The 27,764-nt window shown below is 62.5% G+C and overlaps 3 protein-coding genes across 6 annotated transcripts in view; all 3 read left to right on the forward strand.

Moving 5' to 3' along the window:
* Positions 1 to 179: 179 nt before the first annotated feature.
* On the forward strand, positions 180 to 9,928 carry SLC25A10 (solute carrier family 25 member 10). Of its 2 annotated transcripts, none has more exons than XM_065562924.1 (11): positions 180 to 202; positions 3,709 to 3,828; positions 4,256 to 4,370; positions 4,454 to 4,502; positions 4,974 to 5,015; positions 5,445 to 5,488; positions 6,340 to 6,410; positions 6,561 to 6,653; positions 7,010 to 7,087; positions 7,350 to 7,406; positions 8,314 to 9,928. In XM_065562924.1, the coding sequence occupies exons 2-11, from the start codon at positions 3,739 to 3,741 to the stop codon at positions 8,413 to 8,415; spliced, it is 741 nt and encodes a 246-aa protein (XP_065418996.1). In that variant the 5' UTR covers positions 180 to 202; positions 3,709 to 3,738; the 3' UTR covers positions 8,416 to 9,928. The 2 variants fall into 2 exon arrangements, with proteins under 2 accessions (XP_065418996.1, XP_008165929.1); XM_008167707.4 differs by lacking the exon at positions 180 to 202 and adding an exon at positions 1,196 to 1,353.
* LOC135974828 (uncharacterized) lies at positions 1,501 to 3,702 on the forward strand (the record flags this gene model as incomplete). The annotated part of the gene is made up of 1 exon (XM_065563848.1): positions 1,501 to 3,702. A coding segment is annotated over one exon (936 nt), but the record flags the coding sequence as incomplete, so codon positions are not given.
* A 1,412-nt stretch (positions 9,929 to 11,340) lies between the features above and the next one.
* GCGR (glucagon receptor) overlaps positions 11,341 to 27,764 on the forward strand; it is a 30,754-nt gene continuing 14,330 nt past the window's right edge. Inside the window, exons 1-2 of one of the 3 annotated variants that reach the window (XM_065562908.1) lie at positions 16,268 to 16,394; positions 18,604 to 18,757. Coding sequence is in view for 1 of the 3 variants with exons in the window: in XM_005283147.4 (XP_005283204.2) it covers positions 16,096 to 16,394 (299 nt within the window). In the remaining 2 variants the exon portion in view is untranslated. Of the gene's footprint in view, positions 11,499 to 16,080; positions 16,395 to 18,603; positions 18,758 to 27,764 lie in introns of those variants that run through there. The other 2 variants (XM_065562907.1, XM_005283147.4) reach the window with 2 other exon arrangements.

The following is a 27,764-nucleotide window of genomic DNA, read 5'->3' on the forward strand; positions in this document are numbered from 1 at the left end:
GACCCTCCCTCTCCAGTGTCATTGGCTAATCCCAGCCACTTCTGGCCACCTTCATTCACAGCCCCTCCCTTTGCCTTACCTTTCTGAGCTGTTAATAATACACAGGGGGGGCTGCAAGCCCTGCCCATCACTGCCCCTGTTTCCTGAGCTGCCAGGCAGAGGGGCAGCCTGGCCAGAGGGCAGCTCTGCATTCAGGTTACGGGTAGGACAAGATCTGAAAGGGGTGCTGGGGAGTGGGGTTTGGAGCTGTGTTTACTCTCCAGCAGTTGGCCAGCCCGTAGGAGACTGCACATGTTACAGAGAGGGAATGAGCAGTGGTTTTCAAACTGTGCTGGTGACTCCTTTCACAGAGCAAGTCTCTGAGTGTGACCCCCCCCCCTTATTGAAAACAGGGTGGGGTAATTTAAGGGGGCCTTTGGGCTGTCAGCCCCACAGAGCTGACAGGTGGTGACCTCCATGTAACCACCTTGCATCCCCTTGAGGGGTCATGAGAACCCTCCATTTGAGAACCCCTGGATTGAGCCTCTGACCCTGCCTGAGCCCACACCCTGGCCTGGCATATTCTTTCTCCTTGCTGGTGCCTGTCGTGTGTGTGGGGAGGTGACTAGTCTCCTGACCCACTGTGCACTAAAATCTCAGTGACCGGGGCTCAGGCCATGTCTGCTTTGAAAAGTTACCAGCTGGTGCAAGCTTGGGCTCTTTGTCCAGCATCCGTATCCCTGAATCCTGCACCGGCCCTCTCGGGGTCCTGGCCAGATTAGTCACAAAGCCCCGAACCAGGCCCAGGGCACCCCGCTCAGGCCATGTGCACACACCTCTACCAGCTCACCCACACGTGGCTTTGTCTATGAAAGTGCCTGCGGCACAGGTGGGGTGACCAGACAGCAAATGTGAAAAATCAGGATGGGGGGGGGGGTAATAGGTGCCTGTATAAGAAAAATTCCCAAATATCGTGACTGTCCCTATAAAATTGGGACATCTGGTCACCATAGGTGCGGGCGCCCTGCCTTGCCCTGGGGTGCAAAGGGGGCGACCAGCCTGCACTGCGCTATTGCCCTGTGGCTGGCCTGGCAAGGTGGGGGCCGAACCCCCCGACCTGGGTCCCCTTGGGGCTGGGGCCTGCTCTGGGCTCCGCTGCCGTCGCCCCTTTAAGTCTCCCTGCGCTGGCGTTGCCCGTTTAAGGCCGGGGCGGGCGGGGCTGTGCTGTGCTGGTGCTGGGTCGCGCCGCCCGGGGAAGCGGATCCCGCCGCGCGGACCGGCCCGATGGCGGAGAAGCGCGTGTCCCGCTGGTACTTCGGGGGCCTGGCCTCGTGCGGCGCCGCCTGCTGCACCCACCCGCTGGACCTGCTCAAGGTGCGGCCCCCGGACCCCCCAGAGCCCCAACCCTCCGCCCCCCCCGGATCCCCCTGCCGGGCCCCCCAGTGCCCCAACCCTCCGCCCCTGCCGGGCCCCCTCCCGGGCCCCCTAGAGCCCCAACCCTCCGCCCCTCCCGGACCCCACAGAGCCCCAACCCTCCGCCCCTCCCGGGCCCCCTGCCGGGCCCCCCAGTGCCCCAACCCTCCGCCCCTCCCGGGCCCCTTGCCGGGCCCCCCAGTGCCCCAACCCTCCGCCCCTGCCGGGCCCCCTCCCGGGCCCCCTAGAGCCCCAACCCTCCGCCCCTCCCGGGCCCCCTCCCGGGCCCCCCAGAGCCCCAACCCTCCCGGGCACCCCAGAGCCCCCTCCCGGATCCCCCCAGTGCCCCAACCCTCTGCCCCCCCCATCCCTCTCACCCCAACCCTCTGCCCCCTGCCGACCCCCCTCAGACCCTCCCAGTGCCCCAACTCTCCGCCCCTCCCGGATCCCCCAGTGCCCCAACTCTCCGCCCCTCCCGGATCCCCCAGTGCCCCAACTCTCCGCCCCTGCCGGGCCCCCCAGTGCCCCAACTCTCCGCCCCTCCCGGATCCCCCAGTGCCCCAACCCTCCGCCCCTGCCGGGCCCCCTCCCGGGCCCCCCAGAGCCCCAACCCTCCGCCCCTCCCGGGCCCCCCAGTGCCCCAACCCTCCGCCCCTGCCGGGCCCCCTCCCGGGCCCCCCAGTGCCCCAACCCTCCGCCCCCCCCATCCCTCTCGCCCCAACCCTCTGCCCCCTGCCGACCCCCCTCAGACCCTCCCAGTGCCCCAACCCTCCGCCCCTCCTGGATCCCCCCCTCGCCCCAACCCTCCGCCCCCCCCCCCGACCTCCCTCGGGCCCCTCACTGCCCCAACCCTCTGCCCCAGGGCCCCTCCAGGACCTCCTCCGCCCCCTGGTTCTCGCACTGCTCCCAACCCTTTGGGCCCCCTCCCAGACCTACTGGGCCCCCCACTGCCCCAACCCTCTGCGCCCCGGGCCCTCTCCTGGACCCCCTCTGTCCTTGGGCTCCCTCACAGCCCCCCTTGGCCCGCACTGCCCCAACCTTTGACCCTCATGCCCCTCCGGATCCCCTCCGCCCCCGGGCTCCCACTGCCCTGGCACGCTAGCACCCAGCAGGCAGCAGCGTGGGCTCTGACCACCCCAACCAGCTGTTTGGAGGCTCCATTGCTCTCTCTGCCCCCCCCCCCCCCCCACCCCCTGGAGCTGTTCCCTCAGCACTGTGGGGTCTGCACTGGGCTCTGGCTGGAATCCCGAGGGCACAGGCCTGCATCAGGAAGAGGGAGAACATGTTTCCTTTGCCCCCGTGCCACCTTCCCCACCACAGGCCCCATATTCCTGGGCCACTCCTGCTGCCTTCCAAGGCCCGTGAAGCCTGGTCCCCAGCCAGGGGCCCGATGCTCTTGTTAATCTTCTCTCCTGAGGACTTCGGACCCACGCTTGGCCCAGCACGGCCTGCTCAGCAGCACAGGCTGTAGGCGCTGGTGTAGGCTGGGGCTCTACGGAGGGCGTGGGCGGCTCGGCTAGGTTGGGGGAGCCGAGGTGTAGGGGAGTCCCTGGCTCACAGAGCCCCCATCTTGCCGGGCGCTCTCTGCTACGAACGTGGAAGATGTACAGTTACCCCGGGCTGGGTTGGGGCTGGGGCCTGGTCAGGACTCCTGGGTCCATCTCCTGGCTCCGCTTTTCCCCCAGGCTGGGCATGCAGAGAGAGAGAGAAGGTATTTCTCGCTGGGAACGCCAGGGAGGTCCCTGCTGCCCGGTGCTGCGGCCACTGGAAGATAGAGGCTCCGTGGACTGTGCGGCAGCAGCTGGGAGTGCGATGAAAGGCCCCTGCTCCCCTTCCCCTTTATCGCATCGGAGCCAGACGCTCGCCCTTCCCCATCTCTGGGGCTCCCCCCTTGCATGGCCCTCCCCCCTCATTGGCCATGGCCTGGTGGGTTCTCTTACATACGCCACTGAGAGGCCATGCTGGGAGGGGGGTGCACTACTTATAGGTGCCCCCTAACTTGGTTTGTTCCCCCCCCCACCTGCCATGGTCCCTGCTCCCGGTGACAGGGTGTGGGGCTGATTCCCAAGCTCCGGTCGCGTGGGGGGGGCCCACGGGTCTGTGGTCACTTGCTGTGATCACTTGCTGGAGCTCCAGCGCATGTGCTAAGGATTAACCCCAAGAAGGGTCAGGACCATTGTCCCCGATGTGCGGGGAAAGGGTCACAAGCAGCTGTCCCAGTCTTGGCTCTGCAGTACATGGAGGGATCAGCCCTCCCGTGCGCTCCAGGCTGGGGGTGCTGGGCCTGACCCCCTGCATGCTCTCGCCCTGGCCCAGGTGCACCTGCAGACGCAGCAGGAGGTGAAGATGCGCATGACAGGCATGGCGCTGCGTGTGATCCGCACTGATGGCTTTCTGGCGCTCTACAACGGGCTCAGCGCCTCGCTCTGCCGCCAGGTGAGTGCCCGGGGCCGCATCCGCCCCACTTCCGCCATGAGGGGGCGCCCCCCATACTGGGCCCTGCACCTCCTGCTGCAGCGCGCACACCCCAGCCTCCTGCCATGGGGGTCACCCCCGCTTCCCCCCTCTACCCAGTCCCTCAGCTTCCTGCCGTGGGGGTCGCTCCCCTCCCATTACGCAGGCCCTGGGCCCCTCCCCATTACCCAGGCCCCACACATTCCCCCCCACATCCAGGTGCTGGCCTTGGTAGTACTCCTTTCCGGGGAGCAGCTCCCTCTGGCTGAGCTGGGGAGCAGCAGCCCAGCCCCGGAGCCAGGGGCTCGGTGCCACGTGCTGGGCAGCGCCTTTGGTGGCTGTCTGGGGAGGGCAGGGAGTCCCCTGGGGTGCAGCACTTGGGCCCTGCTCTGACTCTCTGTCTCCTCAGATGACGTACTCCCTGACCCGCTTCGCCATCTATGAGACCGTGCGGGACCGCGTGAGCCAAGGCACTCAGGGACCTCTGCCCTTCTACCAGAAGGTGCTGCTGGGTGCTGTGGGAGGTGAGCAGGGGCAGGGGAGCCCAGGCCATGGGCGGTGGCCAGGCTTGGGGAGTCCCGTGACCCTGAATCTTCTCTGGTTGCAGGTTTCACTGGTGGGTTTGTGGGGACCCCGGCAGACATGGTGAACGTCAGGTCAGTTCCATGGGTCTCGGACGCTCTGCTCGCTGGGGATGTGGCTGGAGTGCAGGGCGGGGGAGTTGTGGGCGATCCCATCTCAGCTTGTCATGGACTCCATGGGTTGTGACCTGATCCAATGTGGCAGATCCTACGTCCTGCACCTGGAGGGACCGGAATTGCCCCATCCGTGCCTGGAGCTGCCCCAGGCTGGGGGTTTCAGATCTTTGGGGTTGGCCCCTTCTGATGTCACAGGAGCTGGCCGTGGAGAAGCCCTGCTAGGTCCCCGTCCCCACGGGTGCAGGGCTACGCCCTCTGCGTGGCCCCATCTCCCCAGGGAGCACCGGTCATAGTCGCATGCTGGGTGAGCTCGGGCCTGCTCAGAACAAGGGGGCCAGAGCCCCACCCCAAGGGCTGATCACAGGGGCAGGTCGCTCAGTCTGCCCTGGTCTGTCTCCCCTCACCTCCCCCACTGCTCTGTCTCTGTAGGATGCAGAATGACATGAAGCAGCCGGTGCATTTGAGGCGGAAGTGAGTGACGGTACAGTAAGTGGGGGGACCCCAGGGACATAAGACCAGCTGGCTTGGGTCCCTCCCCCCCCCTGGCATGTGGTGGGGGGAGGGAGGGTGGCAAGGATCCCTAATGGGATGCTAAGGGGCTGCTCACATGGTGGCACTGGGGGGGATCCACTCCCCCTGTGCCCTTCCTGTGGATGGGAGCTGCAGTGAGGCGGTGTGGCCACAGGGGGGCAGCATTGCTCCAAGCGCCACAGTTGCTGGCTGGAGAGAGCCAGGCTGGGGGGCGGAGTGGGGTGGGGGGCAGTGCATTGGGTGACCCCAGCTCTGCTCCTCAAGCAGGAATGTCCAGCAATCCTGGACATATTGAGTGGGGTGTCGGAGACAATGAGGGCTGGTTGGAAGGGCTCACGGCTTTACCTCTTTCCCTTCTCGTCCCTCCAGTTACTCCCACGCCCTGGATGGCATGTACCGAGTGCTCCGTGAGGGTAGGACTCTGCCAAAGGCCTGGGAGCACAGGGGCTTGGCATCGCCTCTCCCCTGAGCAGGGGCACCCCCGCTGGTGTGGTGAAGCCCCAGGGCAGGAATTGCTTCTGGGGGACACCAGGGCAGCTAAATGGCTCGGTTTGGTCAGGGGCCAAGTGGCAGCTGGGTTGGGGGGGTGGATCCAGCTGATTGAAGTCTGCAGGGACCAGGGGCAGCCCTGTGGTGGGTGTGGCTGGAGGCTGGGGTTGAAATGGCCAGGTAGAGCAGGCTGGGTCGGGGGGGCGTTAGGGGGTGGTTGGGATTGTTCATCCAGATGCTGCCTCTGAAGTGGAGCAGCCTTAGGGGCCCTCTGAGCGGTTTGGGTTTGTCCCGGGGGATGACACAGCAAGGGCCAGACCAGATGCTGCAGTGAGAGGCACCAGCCCCGAGCCCTCCAGTGGTGGGAATGAAACACTCCCCTCACCCCCCAGCTGGGAAAGGAGAGCCTGAAAGGGGAGTTGTGTTTTCAAAGAAAGGAAGAAGAGACAGACAGACAGACAAGCAGTGGAGAGGGAGAGTGCCAGAACAGGCTGAAAGGAGCCAGTGCTAGGGTGAGTGACTTCTCTTCCCTCGGAGCCGGAGCCAGAGACAGGGGCGGGGGCTTTCAGAGGAGCCCCTGGGGAGTTCCCCCGCTGGGTGGTGGAGGGTCCAGGGGCTGGAGTCACAGCCAGGGCCTGCCACGCTGCACAAGCCCCAGGCTCTGGGTGGGCAGCTGGGCACAGGGCTAATGAGAATGGTGGCTCTCAGCTGGCCTGGGGCTGAATTCACCCCCCCCCCCCCTGCACTGTGCACTGATTCCCCTCCCCCTCCCCAGAGGGCCTGAAGAAGCTGTTCTCAGGTGCTACAATGGCGTCGAGCCGAGGGGCCCTGGTCACCGTTGGACAGGTAGGAACCCTCCCTCAGGCACTGGGGGGCGGCTGGGACTGGCTCTGCCCCGGGCCTCGAGGGCCACCGATGGGGGAGCCAGTCCCCTGGGGTCTGGGGAGACACGGAGGTAGGGCGGGATGAGCCGCTAACTCGGCCCTCTTCCTGCAGCTCTCCTGCTATGACCAGGCCAAGCAGCTGGTTCTCACGACCGGGCTTCTCTCCGACAACATCTTCACTCACTTCCTGGCCAGCTTCATTGCTGTGAGTAGGGGCAGGGCAGGGGGAGGGCTGCCCGATGGTGCTAGGCATGGGAATTGCAGACAGGCCCTAGGTGCGCACCCCACAGAGCTGCTGGCTTCCCACAGCCTCAGGCTGCTGCTGTGGACCTCCTGGCCCAGAGAAATGAGACAGTGGGATGAGGAGACCTCCCCAGGCTTGCAGGTCTCTTCTCTTCACAGCATGTAGGTTCTTGCCCTGTTCCCCTCTGCTAGCAGGGTGGGTTATGTAGGCAGCTCCTGTGTCCGTTCACCTGCCCTCTGCCCAGGGACTGGAAGGGCCAGTGGCACCACTAGTCCCAGGGACTCCCTCTCTGACCCATCTCTGTCCCTTCCCCCCAGGGTGGATGTGCCACATTCCTCTGCCAGCCCATGGACGTACTCAAGACCCGCCTGATGAATTCGCAGGGAGAGTACCGGGTGAGTAACCCTGTGACCCTGCCCTGCCTCGCTGCAATCTGTCCTGCCCCTCCCCACCCCCCTTCCCTGCCACAATCTCACCAGCTGCCCATGTACCCTCCCCACTGCCCCATGGCCGGATCCCTGGCTCCTCACGCCCCACAGCTGCCCCTGCCCCAGATCTCAGCCCAGACACTCCTGTCTCCAGGGCAGCTGCGAGCCAGATCAGTCCGAGGCAGTTTCCGGAGCAGGTCTCCTGGCTTATTTCCCTCTTTCGTTTCAGGGTGTTGTTCACTGCGCAGTGGAGACCGCCAGGCTCGGACCTCTGGCCTTCTACAAGGTAGCAGGCCGCAGCTGGGGGGTTGGAGCGCATTGGGGGCCGGTAGGGGGTGGAAAGTGTGGGAGCAGGAGGATGCTCATGTGGGGGCTGGGGGGCAGAGTGTGGGGTGAAAGGAGCACAGGGGGTGGGCGATGTGGGCAGGGGCGGCTCCAGGCACCAGCGCAGCAAGCGCGTGCCTGGGACAGCAAGCCGCGGGGGGGCGGCGTACTGGCCGCCGTGAGGGCGGCAGTCAGACGGTGTTCGGCGGCGTGCCCGCAGGAGGTCTGACGGTTTCGGCGGTGCGTAGCCGAAGCCACGGGACCGACAGATCACCCACAGAAACGCCACCAAATCCGTCTGACCGAGGACCGCCCACAGGCATGCCGCTGGCGGCCACCTGACGGCCATGCTTGGGGCGGCAAAAAACGTAGAGCCGCCCCTGGATGCGGGGGCCTGCTCGACGGCTCCTGGGGCAGAGCTGCCTGGAGGCAGCCCCAGGACCTGCCTGCGGGGTGGGTGGGTGAGGGGCTGTGGGGGTGGAGCCCATGAAAAGGCCCGTAGGGGCTGGGGCCCTGGCTCTGGCTCTGGCTCTGGCTCTGGCTCCCGCTGGGCCTGGGCGGTACTGACAGTGGCGCTGACTTGCCTGGGGACAGATTAATCAACCGTGTAAACCCCACGCACCCTGGCTGTCTGCGGCACCTCTCCCACCCCCACCTGCTGCCCCTCCCCAGGGCCGCTTGGCCGCAGCTGCTGCTCCCCTGCCTGGCCACTTCTGCTCCCTGCAGCCTCCTCCTGTCCTTCTCTTCCACCACCACCCCCAACTGCCCCACCCATACCCCTCAGAGGGCCGGAGCATCCTGGCTGGGAAGGCCCGAGCAGGACAGAGACTGACCCTCCCCTTTCTCCTTTCTTGCCCGTCCCCTTCCAGGGCTTCGTTCCTGCTGCCATCCGCCTGGTGCCTCACACCGTCCTCACCTTCGTCTTCCTGGAGCAGCTGCGCAAGTACTTTGGGATCAAAGTGCTGGCCTGAGGGGGGGAAGGGCCCTGCGCCTTCCAGACCTGGCTCCTCCCGGGGGATGAAACCCAGCGAGACACCACTGAGGTCCCAGAAGGCCCCTCCCCATCCTCCCTGCCCCCCACTAACCCAGCTGGCCCAAAGGGCCCCCCTTCCCACCCCTGGACTGGGCCCACAGTTGCCATAGCAATAGGGATGGGTCCTCCCGTCCCTGCACCTTACAGGCCCCCAGGGGGGCATGCCCTGGGAGGCCAAGGCTCTGCGGAGCCGGTCCATCCCCTGCTCTGTGACAGGCCTCAAGTCCCAGGGCACCCATGTTTACAGCAGAACCTGGCAGGTTCTTCAGCGACGGGGGCTCAGCCAGGGCCGACTCCCCCGGCCCTCAGGGCAGCGGGTCTAGTGGCAGTATTACCGGTGGCGGCTGGGGAGGGGACAGCAGGCTTCCCCAGAGGATCCCGGGACGGAGAAAGGAGACCCAGGCTCAGGGTGCGGAACCAGTTCTGTTTGGCCCCCGCCTCCATCCCCGTATGATCTCTGCCCGTGTCAGACTGATGGCATCCCCCTCCCCTCCTTCCTGCAGGTCCTTGGCTTGCTGTCCATGGGTGCCCCCTCTTCTGGGATGGGTCTAGCGCCGCCCCCGGTAATACTCTCCCCAGTAGCCCGGCTCCCTCAGCCCCTCCTGCTTCTCCCCACCTGCTGCCTCATGCTTTAAAGATCAGTTTGCTCAGCCAAAATCTCCCAGACACCCAAAGGTTGTTGGGCTCTTCAGGGATCTGTGCTTTGTACCAATGATGGAGCAAGGACCCTCCCCTGCTCAGCCGCCCCAGGCAGAGGGTGGAGCACGGCTAGGGGCAGGGATTCTCTTGCGCACACACAGCCCAGCTCCCGTCCTGGGCTGGGCAGTGCCTGACCCGCTGTGTCTGCGGCTCTGCCTCAAACCCGCCCGGGGCACGCGATGCCTCAGGCCACGATGGGGACCTGGCAGGAGTCACCTTGGAAAGTGTCTTACGTAGATGAAAAGTAGCGGTGGGAACCCGTCCAAACAGCACGTGCTGTCTAGTCTGCACCCGGTGGTCCGGACCGACAGACTGATGGGTGTGAGCTCTGCATAGCACACAGGTACCCCGGCCTTGTACCCCGGGGGTTGGAGCTGTCGTCTACACCCAGCGCTAACCCCGTGGTGGTGCAAAGTGGGACCCCGACACCCAGCACATTCCAGCGGAGCTGCCTTCTCCGGCAGACCCGGCCTCCTGCTGGCAGCTTTGCTGGGGCTGCTCTGTGCTGGCCCTGCTGTAGCGTCTGTCTAAGGATCAGAGTGAGTTGCGGGGGCTGGATCCTGCTTGGAAAGGGAGCGTTTGTATCTCATGCCTGCTCCTTGCTGCTGCTGCCCCTACGAGCCACCACTTCTGAAATGCTGCTGCTGCTGCCCGCAAGTGGTCGGGCCAGGCAATGAGCCAGGTGCCAGGTGCCCCGTGGGATCAAAGAACTGGAGCATTTGTAACCGTGATAATAAACCAATGGAACCGCTGCAGGTCTGTGACTGTTGCTGCTTTCATGGGGGATGGGGAGGGACGGAGCTGACACCCCCAACTCCCCAGAGCCTTGCACAGGGGCAAAATCTTAGCTGTCAAACAGGCCCCAGAGCCACCTCATCCCCGGGTCCCAGCCACAGGGTGTGCGGGGAGAGGAGAGCCACACTGGGGGGTCTCAGCCAGGCACTCCCCTCTCCCCCCCAATTCCTCTGCCTCGGCGCAGCTCCCTCCCAGCGGCAGTGTCTAGAAAGTAGAGCGCTGCCCGGACTGTACAGAGTGGGAGCGCTGCGCCCCTCCTCCCCCCCGGGACAGGAGGCCTCTGCATGTCCAACCCATACCCACTAGCTCGCAGTTCCACCCCCTGGTTTGCACTCAGGGTTCTTGCAGGTGCCCCAGCTCGTCCCAGCTCAGCTGGGGGTGCTGCAGGGGGGCGGGTGAAGCTGCTAGCAGTGGGGTGCTCCCACATCACTGCCCCAAGGGGCCCCTGCCAGAGCTGTGAGAGAAACTACTGGGCAGAGACTGTGCCATGGACACCTGCCGGCTTCACACATTTCATGTCCCGCCGGAGCTGCAGCCTGGATGTGACACTTATTGGGCTCCAGCAGCTGGAACGCAGCCAACCTGGGATGGGGAGGCAAGGAAAACTCGTCACCTTAACGAAGCCTAACGATGCCGTCTGGCCTCCCACTTTGTTCCTGTCCCTGCTCCCCAGGAGAGGGCTCGGGCATGAGGGGGAGGAGGGAGCCACAGCAGCGACCCCTCACGATTGCTGCATCTGTGGGGTCTAGGGGAGGCTGGGGCATGTGGGGTGCCCGCTGCTGCCCTGGGGAGCAGGCTATGCACTGGGACTGGCCTCTGCTCCCTCCTGCAGGCTCCGTGGCAGAAGCCTGATCCAGAGCCTCTCCCCTCCCCAGTGCCACCTGGAGCTCGGCAGGACTTCCCTGGGCTTCACCCCCGGACCGATGGAGCCCTAGCTGTGTCTCTGTCTGTGCCGTCTGGGTCTCCAAGGGCCTGATTAATGCGCGAGCAGCAGGGCTCCTGGTTCTGCCACTTCTGAGCCTGGGACGCCGGCTGCCGGGGCAGCCAGAGGAAGGCCAGGGCTTCTGCTGAGATGCCGGCTGTGATGCCGTATGCAAGGTGAGAGAGCAGGGCACTGCTGTGAGGCTGTTTGCCGCACAGGGGCCCTGCACGGGGCAGGCAGGAGGCCAGGCCATTGGGCACTGGTTCCATGCCAAGGGGGCGGACGTTCAGAGTCCCTGGGAGTCTGCTGAACCTGCGGTGGAGCCATGAGGGTCAAGCACAAGGTAAACATGTTTGTGCCCAGCTGCCTGGGGGGATGGGAGGTGGAGCTGTCAGTTATGTGCCAGCCCCAGCCGTGGGCTGGCCCTTCTCCCCACGCCGTCCTAGCACCCCAGCTCAGGCAGTGCCCACTGCAGCACCACTCAGCAGGGCTGTGATGAGGTTTGTGGGCTGCTGCAGGCAGTGTTTACCTGAACGCGCTCTCCGTCGGCCCAGCACAGGATAAACGTGGGCCTGCTACCAGCCGGCAGAGACTGGAACCAGAGGGTCAGTGCCGCTCCTTGCTGTACGTGGACGTACATTGCACACCTGCATTGCACACACGGACGTGAGAGACCTGAGCACTTAGCAGATGGGCTAGAGAGGGGTTTGGTGCATAAAACAGCAAATGCAGGTCTAGCCTCGCAGCAGGGAGTGCTGTTGGGAGCAGGGCAGATGCTCGGCTGTGGCGGGAGCTCCCGGCTAGTCCAGACCCAGCCTCTCCCAGCAGAGTAGCCAGGCTGTGCGAGATGCCGGAGGCAGGAAAGTGAAATCAGAGCCAGCAGTCAGCATGGACAGTAACCCGGGCCAAAGCCGGCAAAGGGACGTGGGCCAGTGCAGGCCCCAGGCTCCTGCACCCGTGGGCAGCACAACATGCCAATGCCAACCCTGTCCTGCCTCAGCACCGGCCAAGCAGGGAGCCGACCTCCCTCTCCGCAGACAAGGGGAGTGTGCAGTAGGGCTTGTCTGGGGTAGACGAATCGCACGCGCTGTGTATCAGCAGCTGCGCTGTGTATCAGCAGCTATGCTGTGCGTACACACGTGTATTCCCAAGGGCCGGCCAGGTCCCCCTGTACCTTTCCCAGAAGGCCCCAGCACGCTCTCCCTCTAATGCCAATTTTACACCAACTCCCTCACTGCTAGAGCAGCTGCTCTCTGGCCACAGGTGCCCTGGCTGGCTGGTTCTCTGGCGCCTGGACCTTGGTGCAGCGCTAGGAGAAGGCAGCCTGGGCAGTGACTGAGACAGTCTAGGTCATGCTCCGATGAGACAATACCCTGTACCCTGCCTTCCTCAGCCCCACAGCCAGTGCCCCCCCCCCCCAGCACTGGGCAGGGGAGAGGAGAGGCATGCTCTGTGCCCCATGGGTGGGTGTTTGTGCCCCCAAGTCTTGTGCCCTTCTCCTGTCTCCTCTGGGCTGAGCCGTCCCTATGGCCACTGGGGAGGTGACATCCCTCCCAGCCAAGGCTGAGGCCTCTGCCCTCCCCCAGCAGGACACTAGTGCTGCAGGCAGCTCTCCGCAGCCATGGGGCGCAGGCGGGAGGATGCCCTCACTCTCTTGCAGCTGCATGTGTGGCGAAGATGACTGGCAGGACCCTGCTCTCAGCCACGCCAGCAGCATGCGTGGGCTCCAGTGCAGGACTCTGCACTGACAGGGGGTTGGTGAGAGCTGTGTCTGGCCCCAGCTGTGTCGCTCCCAGCCCTGATTGTCCCACAATGGCTCAGGAATCCTGAGCTGAGGCTGGGGCTTGGGCAAAACATTCAGCTGCAAGCCAGCAACCAGAATGGCTCTGTGCTTTGCAATCACCCTGGAGGAAACCGAGTCGTTCCCAATGCCCTCCCAGACCCAGTCCCTCTCCCCTCTCTCCTTGCTGCCAGCAGGTCCCTTATCGAGGAAGTGATCAGCTGAGCTGACACCACAACAAACGCATGTTCTGTCCTGTGCGGCAGGTTCCCGCAGCTCAGCCAGAGATGCTTTGTAAAGAGGAATTAGCATCTGCCGCTTGGCCAGGGGCACAGGCCTGGGCCCCGCGTTTCCTCGCTGCCTGAGCCGAGGGATTCAGGGTTGGATTTCTGCTGCCAGTACGAGCAGCGCTTCGTATTGACAGAATCCGTGGCAATCAGCAGTTTAAAGGGTGACAGATTCCGAGTGCGCCAGCCATTAGCAGGGGGCCAGGCACGAGGCGAGCTTGTGGCAAGGGAATTGTTGTTCTCTTTTTAAAAGCAAACTCTGTTGAAAAGTGACATCCCGTCCCCCTCAGGAGCCTGGGCACCTGCGTTCCCTGCCCAGCGGTTCCTGGCAAGGCGCTCATGGAACTGCCAGCCAGGCCATTTGCTTTCATTAGCTAGGCTTGTTCTGGAGACCCCCCTGGGCCGGGAACGGGCCGGAGGGTTTATTTAGCTACACTTAAAAGTTAGGTCAACACAGCTACATCGCTCAAGGGTGTGAAACGAGCCCAGCCCTGAGTAACAGGACAGGCTAACCCCAGTGCAGACACAGGGTGTGAAACGAGCCCAGCCCTGAGTAACAGGCCAGGCCAGGCTAACCCCAGTGCAGACACAGGGTGTGAAACAAGCCCAGCCCTGAGTAACAGGCCAGGCCAGGCTAACCCCAGTGCAGACACAGGGTGTGAAACAAGCCCAGCCCTGAGTAACAGGACAGGCTAACCCCAGGGCAGACACAGGGTGTGAAATGAGCCCAGCCCTGAGTAACAGGCCAGGCCAGGCTAACCCCAGTGCAGACACAGGGTGTGAAACAAGCCCAGCCCTGAGTAACAGGCCAGGCCAGGCTAACCCCAGTGCAGACACAGGGTGTGAAACAAGCCCAGCCCTGAGTAACAGGACAGGCTAACCCCAGGGCAGACACAGGGTGTGAAATGAGCCCAGCCCTGAGTAACAGGCCAGGCCAGGCTAACCCCAGTGCAGACACAGGGTGTGAAACAAGCCCAGCCCTGAGTAACAGGCCAGGCTAACCCCAGGGCAGACACAGGGTGTGAAACGAGCCCAGCCCTGAGTAACAGGCCAGGCTAACCCCAGGGCAGACACAGGGTGTGAAACGAGCCCAGCCCTGAGTAACAGGCCAGGCCAGGCTAACCCCAGGGCAGACACAGCTGTCTGGACAAGGTAACTACCTTGATGCAGGGAGCTGGGGTTCCTAGCCCAACCCTGCCATTGGTGCACAGCTCTGCAGTGAGCCTCTGTGGGGTCGGCATGTTCAGTGAATGGAGGGTCCATCAGGGCCACTGGACACCAGTGGAGATCCCAGGTCCTGGAACTAATCCCAGCCCTTCGCCTCCACAGACCTGCTCTTCGTTCCCTTCCGCCTCCTCCCACCCCAGCCTTGGCTCCTGCTTGGCTTAGACTCGACCTCTTGGCCCAGACGTTCACTGTCTGGATGGGCTGGGCTTCGAGGCCAGGCCTCTTGCTTGTACAAGCAGGTTCCCTGGCTGAAATCCCCCAACTCGTTCCCCTGCCACAGCCCCACTTCTAGGAGATCCCTGCTTTCTGCAGAGCTCTTCGGATCCCCCAGTCCCTCTCCACCCTCAGCCCCCCCGCAGGAGGCTCCTCCTGCCCAGGGGGATGGTTTGGTCGGCCAAGGAAGATGGCCCCGGAACAGACAGGGTTAGGACATGGCCACCCAGTGCGGTGTAGCTGCTCAGGCGTATGTTCTCCTGTCCCAGAGGGAAGGCCAAGATGCTGCAGAGCTGTGGGAGGGGCAGGAGAGAAAGCCAGGCTCCCAAGTACTTGGCTGAGCACTGGGGGCTGGAGACAGACAGGGTCAGAGGCCAGGCCAGGCTGGACGCTGGCAGACTGGAGAGGTCACAGTGGAGACACTTGTGCTGAGTCTCCGAGTGGCTGTTGCTGGTGGCTGTCTGCGGGTTCATATCTGACAGTTCTGCCGGCTCCCCAGTGTCTCCAGGAACTGTTGCATGCTCGGCAGGAGGCCAGTTGCAGCCCCCTGCCAGTTCTGTGTGGCCAGGGGGCCGGCAAATGGGGGCGAGCACTGGTCAGTTATTGGCAGCGTTTTCTCTCTCGCTTGCCGGCCGAGGCTGCTCTGGAGCTGTCTCCTGCAGAGTTCACAGGAAAGTTTTCCGACTTGCTGCGCCAGGCTGTCCCGCCTTGTCCCCTGCTGACCCTGGAGCTAGTGCTGCATGGATTTCCTCCACGTGAGCCTTCACGGCTCAGCACCTCCGTCCTCGAGAGGGCCAGCACCCGGCGCTCATTCCAGGCAAGCCCCAGCCATGTCCCGCTCTCTCACACTGGTGCATCCTGGAGGGACTTCCCTTTGCAGGTGTCATTGGCAGGGCCCTACCAAATTCACGGCCATGAAAAACGCATCACGGACCGTGAAATCTGGTCTTTTATGTGCTTTTACCTTACGCTATACCGATTTCACAGGGGAGACCAGTGTTTCTTAAATTGGGAGTCCTGACCCAAAAGAGAGTTGCGGGGGGGGGCACAAGGTTACTTTAGGGGGCTCACTGTATTTCCACCCTCACGTCTGTGCTGCTTTCAGAGCTGGGCAGCTGGAGAGCGGCGGCTGCTGGCCGGGAGCCCAGCTCTGAGGCAGTACCATGACCTCCCTACAATAATCTTGCGACCGCCCCCCCCCCCCCCCCCAACTCCTTTCCGGGTCAGGACCCCTACAACTACCACACTGGGACATTTCAGATCGAAATAGCCAAAATCATGAAATTGACGATTTTTAAAATCCTATGACCGTGGAATGGACATGAATTTGGCAGGGCCCCAGTCATTGGTCACTGTCTGTGCTGCCCCAGGCCTCCGGCAGCCCTGGCACATCCGGCCCTGGCCTGTTTGCCCGACCCGTTACTGGCACTCACCTCACGGCTGATCCCCGCCCTCGGCACTGTGGCTGGGCTGACGCTAGGGCAGGGCCCGGGCTATTAATGGGGGTAGCACTGAATTCTCCCATTCCCCAGAGATGGGGCTGGCACCGGCTCCTCCACATCTGGGGCTGGGAGTGAAGGGGACAAAGAGCGGGGCCAGAGGTAGAGTTAAAACCCCACAGCCTTGGGGCCTTTGGGTGGGGATTGGGGTTGGCACTACCCCCCCCCCCCGCTCTGCACGTGGGGGGGAGGAGACATGGGCTCCCCTGGTGCTCTGCCTGGCCTGGGGGCTTTGCTGCTCTGCCGGGATCTCTCCCTGCACCTGCGGGCCGGGGACCGCTCCTGCCTGGGAGGGGAGCAGAGGCTGCGGAGAGCGAGAGCGGCTCCCTGGCCCGCCGGTCCCTCCCCCGCCCGTCGGTCCCTCCCCCAGAGCCGCAGCTCCTGCGAAAGTTTTCCGCGGAGCTGCAGAGCCAGCGAGGCGGATCGCGGCTGGGCTCCAGCCCGGGCACCCGGAGCCGCTCCTGGAAGATGCGCCCTGGAGCCGCGCCCCACGAGGTACCGCCCCGGTCCTGCGGGCTGGGTCTGCTCCGGGGAGAGAGGGCTGGACACGAGGGGACGGGTTGGGGGCAGAGCAGGCGGGAGACCCTGGGCTGCGTTTTTCCCAGGGGCGCACGGGGGGGATCGCTGCGTTTTTCCCAGGGGCGCACGGGGGGATCGCTGCGTTTTTCCCAGGGGCGCACGGGGGGATCGCTGCGTTTTTCCCAGGGGCGCACGGGCGGGGCGGTCACTGGGTTTTTCCCAGGGGTGTTTTGCTCCGTGCCTGTTCCCCGTATTAGTCCCGGGCTGGGTTCCGGGCGCGTCGCTCTGGGTGATTTGTTTCTCTCACCCGGTCCCAGGGTTAGGGGCAGGGAAAGAGGATGGGGCAGCCCAGGGTTCCGCCACTAGGACCGGGGCATCTTTTGGCTGTGGCCGGGGAGATGCCGGGACTCTCCACCCTGGCTCTAGCGCCCGTCACCGCGGTATCCAGGCCGCGCTGTCCCAGATTTCCTTTCAAAACGTGTCGCCGTCCCGGCGGGGAGGGGGGTGAGGGCGAGCCAGACAAGAGGCGTCACCCCGAATTGCTCAGGGGCGACCCAGACCAGTAGCAGTCCAGGGGAGCACAGAGAGAAGTTAATGGCCAAGGAGTGGCAGGAAAGCCCCCAGCTCTGGCTGTATGGGTCGGAGAGGCAGGATTCCTTTCCCCCCTTGTTCCAGGGGCCATGTATGTCCTAGGCTGGCAACAGCACTAGCCCCTGAGACAGGTGCCATTCATCTCAGAGACGTTAACTCTGAACCCTAATGATGGGGATTAAAAGATAACTTTGTTAACTGTTTCCCTGCTGATCATTGTGACAAACGCCCACATGCCCTGGGCTAGCACACCAATAGGTATGTAGTACCCCATCCTGCCAGTCCTGGCTCATGGCTGCACCATCCCCTTGGCCGCAGGACCTTGCTGTGCTCCAGCGGCTGTATCTCGCTGCCTTCCCATCCCTTAATGCTGAGTGGCTGCATTGCCATCACCTGCAGACAGCCCCAACCCGTGACCCCACATACTTGTACCACGTCCCCACCCGACACCCCCTGCCTCACTCTGGAATCACTTCCAAGCAGCAAGTCACCCAAGAGCAGCAACACTTGAGTCTAATTAATGCTAATGGCAGCCGCTGGCTGTGCTCAGGAAACAGCTCAGCAGGGCCAGGGAGCCACTGGGAGAGGAGAGGCAGCGTCCAAAATGTTTGTGTGCAGAGCTTTGGCTCCCCTCCCCTAGGCGCCTCCAGGGCACCAAGGGCAGCTACTCCCCCAACCTCTCGCTCTCCCTGTAATTCTTGGGCTAAGTGGATCAGAGCAGTGGCCAGAACGTCCCTCCTTGGCGAGACGCAGGGGATCAGTGGTGCTGCGCCACTTAGCTGGTGTTAATAATCAGGACAAAGGTGCTGGAGATCTAGCGCCTCCAGAAGAGGTGGGGCAAGGCCTGGAACAGAAAATGGCTCTTGCCTCTGCTGCCCGCCCTCCCCCCTCCCCGCAAGATCTGGCGGGTCCCAGATCCAGGGGGGCGGCCAGAATGGAACAAAAGATGGTTTCTCTGGCCCGTGGCCTGTCCCCATTAGTGGGGAGGGAGGGAGGGAGGAAGTGGCCCTTGTGAAACCAGACTGTGCAGCATGCCAGAGAAATGCTGCAGGTCACATGCAGCGTTGACCCCTGTGATGGCTGGGAGGGACTCCAGCACCTTCCTGATGTCTGTGAGTTGAGAGGGAAAGTGTTTAACAATGCACCTCATGGGGCAAACTGGACGGGGGGTGGGGGAGAGGTTTCCTCCTGATCCCAACTGGTTGGCAGCTTAGACTCTGGGCCATGTCGATCCAGAGCTGTTTATCCTGGCTGGTGTTACTGCAAATATTTAGTCATCCTACTGTCTAATCTGATTTGAAACTCACTGAGCTCTTTCACTTACCGGTACCCTGCAGCAGTGAGTGACATGGGTTAATGATACATTGTGTAACAAAACAAAACCCATCCTGGGGTTTGATGCTGTGTCTTTAAAGGTTAAGAAGCACGATCCAGTGCCTCTGCTGGTGCGGGCGGCTTTGTGGTGGGCAGGAGCTGGCCGCATCCTTGCCCTGTGTCACGGGTCATGCAGGAGACAGCTGAAACGGCAGGGACTGACAAGCGCTCCCTGGCCTTTGGCTCGGTGCTGCTTGTTTTCTTTCTGCATTTCTCCCAGATGGAGAAAGGGAACCAGTGCTCTGCTTGGCAACCACTCCCAGAGCCAGTTCTCTGCTCTCGGGCCCTACTGAATGGTGCAACGCGTCAGGGCAAAGAAGGAGTTTTTCCTTGTTGAATGGAGCTATTTTGATTGGTCTGGGGCGCCATAAAAGGTTGGTGGTGACGGGACGGCTCTCTGTGAAGCGCCACCTTGCTTTAGTATTACGGGATGGTGCAAATAGCAGCATCTCCCTCCAGAACCCTCTTCTCTTCCTCTCCTTTCCATGTGAACTAGCCCCTGTCTCCAGTACTCCCCTCCCCCCATGTTGTGTGGCCCTTCTCTGCACTCCCTAGTTCTCTGTCCTTTTGGAGATGCACCCACCAGAGCGGATCATGGTGTCGCTGGTATCACAAGCTCCCCCTGGGCCGGGAGAAAGGCCACGGCACTGACCATCCATCTTATTCTCTAGCCCCTTCTCTTGGTCCCCATTTCAACTGCACGTTGATCAGCCGGCTTCCTGCAGTGACGTCAGACCTTTGGTTTTACATCTGTGACCTGAGCAGCCGAACTGTCCCTCACCATGGGTGTGACCATGGCTTTCCCCTGCTGGGCGCCCTCTGCCATCTTATTGCCTAGGGACCTCCTTTTCTTGACTGGCCACAATGATTGTGTGTCATTGGCGTGTCCCCGGGCAGAGGCTGGTGCCCACGCGTCTCTCTGCAATCCTGTGACTGCTGCCCGGGCCCCAGGCGCCTCCAGGAAGGGGCTTTTCCAATGACTTTGCTTTTGATGCGCGATGTAATGGGAACAGTTTGTGCAGGGTCCCACCCACATGAGGGGAATGGCCAGTCAGGGCCTGCCCTGAGCTTGCATAGAACTCTGGGGAAACGCTAGTGGAGATGGGCCAAACCCGGGAGAACTTGGTGTCAATCCGACATTCTCAAACAGGGCTGGAAACAGCCAGTGGTTACCCCGCTTTTCACACCAGCATGGGGGGAACCGGGATGACTTTAGAACCTGGGTGAAAGCTCTTGGATTATTCCTTCAGGTGAATCTGACCTGGTGGGGTCACCCCTGACCCTGGAGTGGAGGCCCAAGCCCCGTTCTTGTGGGCCGCATAGCAGCACCCCTGCGAGTGCCCTTTGTGACTCTGTTCTGAACTAGGCTGTGTCAACAGAGTGTTTTTAAAGCTTTTGTTTAACCAGGTCCTTTGAGTCCATGACCTTGTTGGCCAGGCAGCTGCATGTGCATCTGTGAAGCCCGTGCAGAGAGTTCACCTTTGCTCTCTCTGGTCCTGACATGTCACTTCCTGAGCGAGGGGCTTCTTCAGAGCTGAGCCCAAGCTCTGGGGGAGGAGGGGGACACAGGCAGGGCTTCGGCTTACAGATCATTGCCCCCACGTAGTTTCCTTTCTGCCCTGCTGTTCTGTAGCCAGTGCTAGGGGTTGGGTGTTTGCTTGTGCCCAGCCTGGGGCCTATCCTGCCCCGTGCATGTGCCCTACTGCTCTCACCCAGGTTCAGCACAGCCCCTGCAACTCCTTCTGCTTCATCTGTGTGTATGCAGGAAAATGTGAGCGCCTGCAGTCTCCCCGTGGCCGTGTTGGTGCTGCCCCAGCTGGGAGCTCTCCCCACAATCTCCTCCCCGAAACTGGCACTGCCCTGCTAAATTCAGTATTCTGGGTTCCGTTGCCGAGAGAGAGAAAAATAGACTGAGCAGGGAAGAGACAAAACGTGGATTAAAAATACATAACAAGAAACCTGTAACCTGCAAACTTCAGCCAGCAGCACGAGGGTGAGAGCACACAGCCCTCGAGTCCTGTCCCCCAGACGGGTTGTGACCTGAGCCTTGGGGGAGATCAGGCCCAGTCCAGCATGGGTGTTGCTACATATCGGGTCCCACAAGCCACGTACCAGCTTCTCCCCTCCTCCCCTCCCGGCTGATCCTGGCCCCATTCTGCCCTGATGCTCTGTGCACTGAGCCTCTCAGCTCCCCTGTCATGGCTGCGAAGGCCTGCACGCTCTGGGCTCCATCTCAGTACAAGGCCCAGCGTTCGGAGAGCCAGGCTGTAACTGACGGCTGTGTGCAATAGCCAGCATGCACCCAGCTGTGTCTGCTTCTGAGATCCACATGGGTGAGGCAGGAAGGAGCCATCCTATCTGGGGAAGCGTCTCCCCTCGCGATTCCTGTGCCGCCAGGGCTGCCGTGGGCCCTGTGAGCAGCATCTGGCTCTGGTGGTCTCATTCCCTCGCTCCCTGCTGGGACATGGGCATTTGTGCTTCAGGGAAGGGGGATGATCCCCTACACTGTGACTGACTGTGACGAACTGGGACTGTTCTTGCTGGGGTGTGTGAATGCTGACAGGGGAGTGTGACTAGGATGGTCTGCATCGGGGGATGGGAGCCGGCCCAAGGGAACATACCTGAGCTTGTAACATGAGAACCCAGGAGGGGGTTGGAGGTCAGATGACTCCGGGGCCCGGGAAACTGAACAAAGGCTGTGGGAGGGGTCGCTGAAGGCAGAGTGCTGGAAGCAGGCTGGAAGGAGGCTGGAGAGATGGCTGGGAGGCAGAGATGGCTCTGACCCCCCAAAGGGGGGGGCTGGGATGCCCTGGGACCCCAAGCTGGACCTAACTGAGGGGGGCCCTGTTGTCTGTGCCTGCAAGACCTGTCTTGGACTGTGTTCCTGTCATCCAAATAAACCTTCTGCTTTACTGGCTGGCTGAGAGTCATGGTGAATCGCAGGAAGCCGGGGGTGCAGGGCCCTGAGTTCCCCAATACTCCGTGACAACTGGTGGCAGCGGTGGGATCTACTGCACCCCGTGGACGGCGCTTCCTGCAGTAAGTGACTGGGGAGCAGTAAAACGAAGGGGGATTGACGGGGACCAGGCCTGCTGAAGAGTGGGAGAGAGACGGTTATTACCCCTGGGAGTGTGTGACCAGCGAGAAGGACTTTTGCAGTAACAGGGTCCCCCGTGGGATCACAGCGAGTGGTCCCAGGGGCGGAGGAGTCTGCAGCTCGACCCTGGCAGAGAGGTGGTGACCTCGAGAAGGGCTGGCACACTAGGGGGCCCCCTGCAAACTGTGGGGAGCTGTGAGCACACAGGCCGGTGAGTGGCCAGCAGGAAGATGTATGCCAAGCGGCTTAAGAGCGACCTGGTGGAGCTGTGCAAGCAGAGGCGGCTGCGCATTGGGAGGCTCACCAAAGAACAGCTCATCGCCCAGCTGGAGGCGGAAGATCGCGCGAATGAACTGATCCCTGTGTCTCAGGGAAGCAGCCTGGCAAATGCAGCGCAGGCACCAGTGTCTGTCCCAGCTGGGAGTGGTCAGCCGGCTGCTGAGGGCTTCCCGAGACCCCTCCTTCCTATGCCTAGGGGAAGGGTGGGGAGGAGCCCAGCAAATACCGAAGGCGCCGTGATCCCCCCGGCCAGCAGGGGGTCCCCCCGGCGAAGCCCGCCGGCCAGCAGAGGAGCCTCCCGGCGACGTTCGGCATCCGGGGAGCGGAATTGGCTGGAATGGGAGAAAGAGCTAAAACTGAGGGAGCTGGAGGATCGTGAACAACAGAGACAGCATGAAGAGAGACAGCATCAGCGTGAAGAGAGACAGCGTCAGCATGAACGGGAGGAGAAAGAGAGACAAAGACAGCATGAAGAGAGACAGAGACAGGAGAATGAGAGACAGCGTCAGCATGAACTGGAACTGGCGAGACTGAGGGGCAGCGAACCCCCGGCTGCGGTGAGTGAGGGGGGGCCCAGGACTGCACGGAGCTTTGATAAGTGCATCATGGCCCCATACAAGGAGGGGGAGGACATGGATGACTTCCTGGAGGCCTTTGAGACGGCCTGCGAGCTGCACCGGGTTGATCCCGCGGACAGACTCCGGGTCCTTACCCCCTTACTGGACCCCAAATCCGTGGCATTGTACCGCCAACTGGGAGAGGCAGAGAAAGGGGACTACGAACTATTCAAAAAGGCCCTGCTACGTGAGTTTGGGCTGACTCCTGAGATGTACCGGGGAAGGTTCCGGAGTCAAGATAAAACCCCTGAGATCTCATATCTGCAACTAGCCGTCCGCATGGAAAGATACGCCAGCAAGTGGGCTGGTGGGGCCCAGACGAAGGAGGACCTGATTAAACTGCTGGTACTGGAGCAACTGTATGAGCGGTGCCCATCCGACCTGAGGCTGTGGTTGGTGGACAGAAAGCCAGAGAACCCGCGACACGCCGGGCAGCTGGCTGATGAGTTTGTAAAGAGCCGGTCAGGGGGTGGCAGGGAGGAGCCCCAAAGGAACAGGCCCGCCGTGATGCAGAGAGAGAGTCACCCTGGGACCTCCCAAAGAGGGAATATGGGGAATCCCCTCCCACGGGGAATGCCCAGCGTCAGGGACAACCGACCGGCTCGAGGGGACCCACAGGACATGAGCTGCTATTACTGCGGCCGAAGAGGCCACGTTCGGGCCCAGTGCCCCAAGCTCAAGGACAGACTGAGCAGACCGAACCCGCATAGGGTTAACTTGGTAGAGGCCCAGACGGACGAGGGGCAGGCTTCTCACGCAAGAGGGGCTGGCAGATTATCAACTGCTCAAGAGAGAGAAGGGCCCCAGGCCAGCTCCTCTAGGGGGCTGGATGCCCCAGACTCAGGGTTTTTGGTTTATACGGTGGGCGCGGGGCTGTCCCTCCGGAGAGAGTACCTTGTTCCCCTGGAGGTGGATGGGAGGAAGGTCAATGGATACTGGGATACGGGCGCAGAGGTGACGCTGGCCCGGCCCGAGGTGGTGGCCCCAGATCAGGTGGTGCCCAACTCCTACCTGACCCTGACGGGGGTGGGCGGAACACCAGTCAAAGTGCCCGTGGCAAGGGTACACCTGAAGTGGGGGGCCAAGGAGGGCCCCAAGGATGTGGGGGTACACCCGTATCTGCCCACTGTGGTATTGATGGGGGGGGACCTGGAGAACTGGCCAAGCAACCCCCAAAAGGCACTGGTTGTGACCCGCAGTCAGAGCCGGCGAGGGGCCCTGCGCCCTGGCCTTGGGGGGGGTGCCTTGCCTGAGGCGCAGGACCCTAACCTGGTGGGGAGGGAACGCCCAGGGACGCGGCTCAGGGAGGCTGCAGCTTCGGACCCAGCGGGCGAGAAAGAGCAGGTGGCCATCCCTGTCCCAGCTGCTGAGTTCCAGGCTGAGTTACAGAGAGACCCCTCCTTGCGGAAGATAAGGGACCTGGCCGACCTCAATGCGGTACAGACCATGGAACGAGGTGGCCGGAAAAGGTTCCTGTGGGAGAAGGGGTTCCTGTACCGAGAATGGGCTCCCCCAGGGAAAATGGAGTCAGGGGGGATCAGGAGGCAGCTGGTGGTACCCCAGAAGTATCGCCGCCAGCTGCTGTGCCGGGCCCATGACATTCCCCTCTCAGGGCACCAGGGAACCTGGCGTACCCAGCAGAGGCTGCTACGGAGCTTTTACTGGCCTGGGGTCTTTGTTACTGTCCGACAGTACTGCGGATCCTGTGACCCCTGTCAGAGGGGGAGGAAGGCCTGGGACAAGGGGAAAAGAGCTTTAGGACCCTTGCCCAGCATAAAGGATCCTTTCCAGAGGGTGGCCAAGGTTAAAAGGGCGGCTCTAAACCAAGAGAGCCCAAAGCACAGACCTCCAGACTGGAGCGCTGGGAGAAGACCACAGCCCAGTTGGAACCCCAGAGGTATGGGGGTGGGAAAAGGGCACAGGCCGCATAAACCTTCCCACATGCGAACTGCGAGTGCCATCAAGCACCCCCGACCTAAGGGGGGGCGTGGAACGGAAGGGGCCTGGTGTAATTCTCACCAAGGAACTGGAGGGATGCGGGGGCATCCATGGGAACGGGGGTAGGTTCGAACTTCCCCGGGTCACTGGCTAAAGTGACCCTGCTCAGTTCGGTCTCGAAGGGGGGAGAGATGTGACGAACTGGGACTGTTCTTGCTGGGGTGTGTGAATGCTGACAGGGGAGTGTGACTAGGATGGTCTGCATCGGGGGATGGGAGCCGGCCCAAGGGAACATACCTGAGCTTGTAACATGAGAACCCAGGAGGGGGTTGGAGGTCAGATGACTCCGGGGCCCGGGAAACTGAACAAAGGCTGTGGGAGGGGTCGCTGAAGGCAGAGTGCTGGAAGCAGGCTGGAAGGAGGCTGGAGAGATGGCTGGGAGGCAGAGATGGCTCTGACCCCCCAAAGGGGGGGGCTGGGATGCCCTGGGACCCCAAGCTGGACCTAACTGAGGGGGGCCCTGTTGTCTGTGCCTGCAAGACCTGTCTTGGACTGTGTTCCTGTCATCCAAATAAACCTTCTGCTTTACTGGCTGGCTGAGAGTCATGGTGAATCGCAGGAAGCCGGGGGTGCAGGGCCCTGAGTTCCCCAATACTCCGTGACACTGACCAGCCGAGTCCTCAGCACAATGGGGTTCTCAGCTCGTTCTCCTGGTGACACCCCAGGAAGTGTCGTCCAGCTCTGTGAGACCCAAAGCGTTCGTTAGTGAAATGGGCAAGATGGGATTGAGGGTCTGCTAGCCCATCCTCACAGCAGGGAGCTGTTCCTAGGCCCTCCCAGGTACTGAGCTCGGGGACAGGCGGGACATGCCAACCACAACTGTGCCACTTGCCTGCTCTGAGCTCTGGCGTATCTCCCCTAGTTCCCTGCGCTGCATGGTTCTTCATTTCCTGACTCAGAAACTTGGTGAGCAAGAGAGTCTGTCTCCAATGCATCCAGTGAATCGTTACCAGGCCCTAGGGCTGCCAATCCCTCCCGGATTGGCCTGGAGTCTCCAGGAATTAAAGATTAATCTTTAATTAAAGATTATGTCATGTGATTAAATCTCCGGGAATACGTCCAAGCAAAATTGGCAACCTTACAGAGCTTGGAGTGTGATGGGGAGCCCAGGGCTGTGGGTCAGGGCAGCGCAGAGCTGGGGGGGGGAAGCTCCAGGCTGTGGGTCAGGGCAGTGCAGAGCTGGGGGGGGAAGCTCCGGGCTGTGGGTCAGGGCAGCGGAGAGCTGGGGGGGGAAGCCCTGGGCTGTGGGTCAGGGCAGCGCAGAGCTGGGGGGGGAGAGGAAGCCCCCAGGCTGATCCCTTTGCATTGGAGGGGACAGCACAGTGTCCCCGGTGGCTCAGGGTGACACTTGGGGCAATGGGGTGGTGCCTCTTTGGAGCAGCGAGGGGCCATGCTGGGGCTGAGTTTTCTTGCCCTAGTGTGGCGGGGTGTTGCCACACTGGGATGCCGGAAGGAGGTTTCCCCATGGAGATCCACGCAGTGCTGCGCTGCCATGATCCCTTACACGCTGCTCGTGCCATTTGTGTGTGAGATCTGGGCTGAGTCACAGCCCTGAGACAGCGCGGGAGGGTGGCCCTCGGCATTGACTGGGTAGGAAAATCCCAAGGGGCGGCCTGGGGAAGTGGATGGGCAAAGCCCGTCTCCCTCTGCAGCCAGGGCGCTGAGTGGAGCTGGTGCTGTTGCGATTGGCTGCCAGCTCTTAGCTCTGAGAAGTGGAATGAATGTCCCACCCCGTGTCTCCATTGCTCCCCCAGGCTGTAGGACTGGCCCAGAGCCCCCCAAAGCCACGGCGGGCTCCCTAGCCAGTGTCCTCAGCGAGCGGGAGATGGGCGGCAGATCTGAGCACTCCAATTCCCTCCCAAATGCCACCAGCCTGATGGTATTGGCGAGACAGAGTGCTAATCCCCACCTCCACCCCAGTCCCTCCCAGGCCACTCATGGGGCGCTGCTCAGGTCCCCCCACCCCACGCTCGCTGCTGCCTGGATTGCTGATGTCTGTGCGTACGGGGTATTGTAACTGGTCGCCTGCCCTTTGATGGTAGTTTGTCCTTTCCGATTGTGGGCTCCTGGGGCCTCTGAGCGCTACCAGAGCGAGAGGAAATCCAGCAAAGTGCTCCTTTTCCCCCCGGCTCTCCGCAGAGCTCTCCCCAAGCTGGCTCTTTCTCCTCCCACACCGCCACTGCCTCTTGGCCGGCTGTCGCTGTCCGTCAAGGTATGGAGCCTGCTCTGGGTCCCTGGGCCTGTATCCCCCACGACGGCGGGTGTGTGGAACTGTTGTTGCTCAGAGACGCTGCCGGCTCTGGTGCCCCTTCAGTGCTTCATGTCGGAGGCTCTGGAGTTTGGGGGAGCCGTAGACAGAGGGAGGAATTGTAGCTGGAGCGTGGGGACAAGCAGAGGGGTCAGATTGCTTCATCCCTCGTCCCTGGGGCTTGTCTTTCTTTTAGCAGCCTCAGCCCTGATGATCTCGGACTGGCCATTAGGGCCCGAGCCCCTCCCCAGCCCTGCTGCTGCCTCTGACTGGCTCGCCCATGCTAGGAGCCCGACTTGCTGCCGGCCCAGTATCACCCCTGCCTGCTGCACTTCCAGGAGTCGTGGCACCAGCTTCTCTTACTCTGGTTCAACCCAACTCAGCAGTGGAGGCCAAGGCGGCAGGAGATCTCTGGCCACTGGGCAGCTCTCCCTGGCAGAGCACACTGCCTGGGCAGTGCCGGAGGTGCCCCTGGGCCAAGATGTCTCAGCAGGATGGACACCCAGCCGCTGTCCCGGCCCCTGCAGAGGCAAGGGGGTGTGAGGGATTGCACCACACCAGAGCAGGGCGCTGCATGGCACAGGGCAGACGCCATGCCCAGCCCAGCCCCTGAGCTAGTAGGGAGCCTGTGGGAGGCTCCTGACCCATCCAGCAGGGGCAGTGGAGGCCCCGTACCCTGCCAGGCTGGAGCGGAAAAGGCTTTACATGAGTCTGTTCCCCAAGAACTGACAGAGGGATCCCCCACAGCCTTGGAGCAGGAGGCTGGGGACACCTGGGCCTGCCCATCCTGTGACTGCCCGGTGCTGGGTTTGCTGGGCTGGTGGCCCCAGTATCCCTCATGTTGGAAGAGCGGGGCGAGGAGAGCTGGCTGGGGGACTCCTCCTTGCTGGAGTCCCATGTGCTGCTGGGGGGGCAGAGTGAGGTGTCCGCTGGCGGGGTGGAGAGGCAGAGGCAGCCAGGGTCTCGGCGGAGGCCGGTGCATCTGTGTACACAGCTTTCTACTTCTCCTCCCCAAGAGAGCGGCAGCCGCTCCGTGTCCTGCCACACAGTCGGCACATGGCCAGGCTCACCAGGGAGCAGCAGGGAGAGGCCGGAGGCTGCCATGAACAGGGCACAGGAGTGGGCAGCCCAACCCCTCTCCA

Source organism: Chrysemys picta, chromosome 12, assembly GCF_011386835.1.
Source record: "Chrysemys picta bellii isolate R12L10 chromosome 12, ASM1138683v2, whole genome shotgun sequence".
In the NCBI taxonomy this organism is placed as follows: Eukaryota; Metazoa; Chordata; order Testudines; family Emydidae; genus Chrysemys; species Chrysemys picta.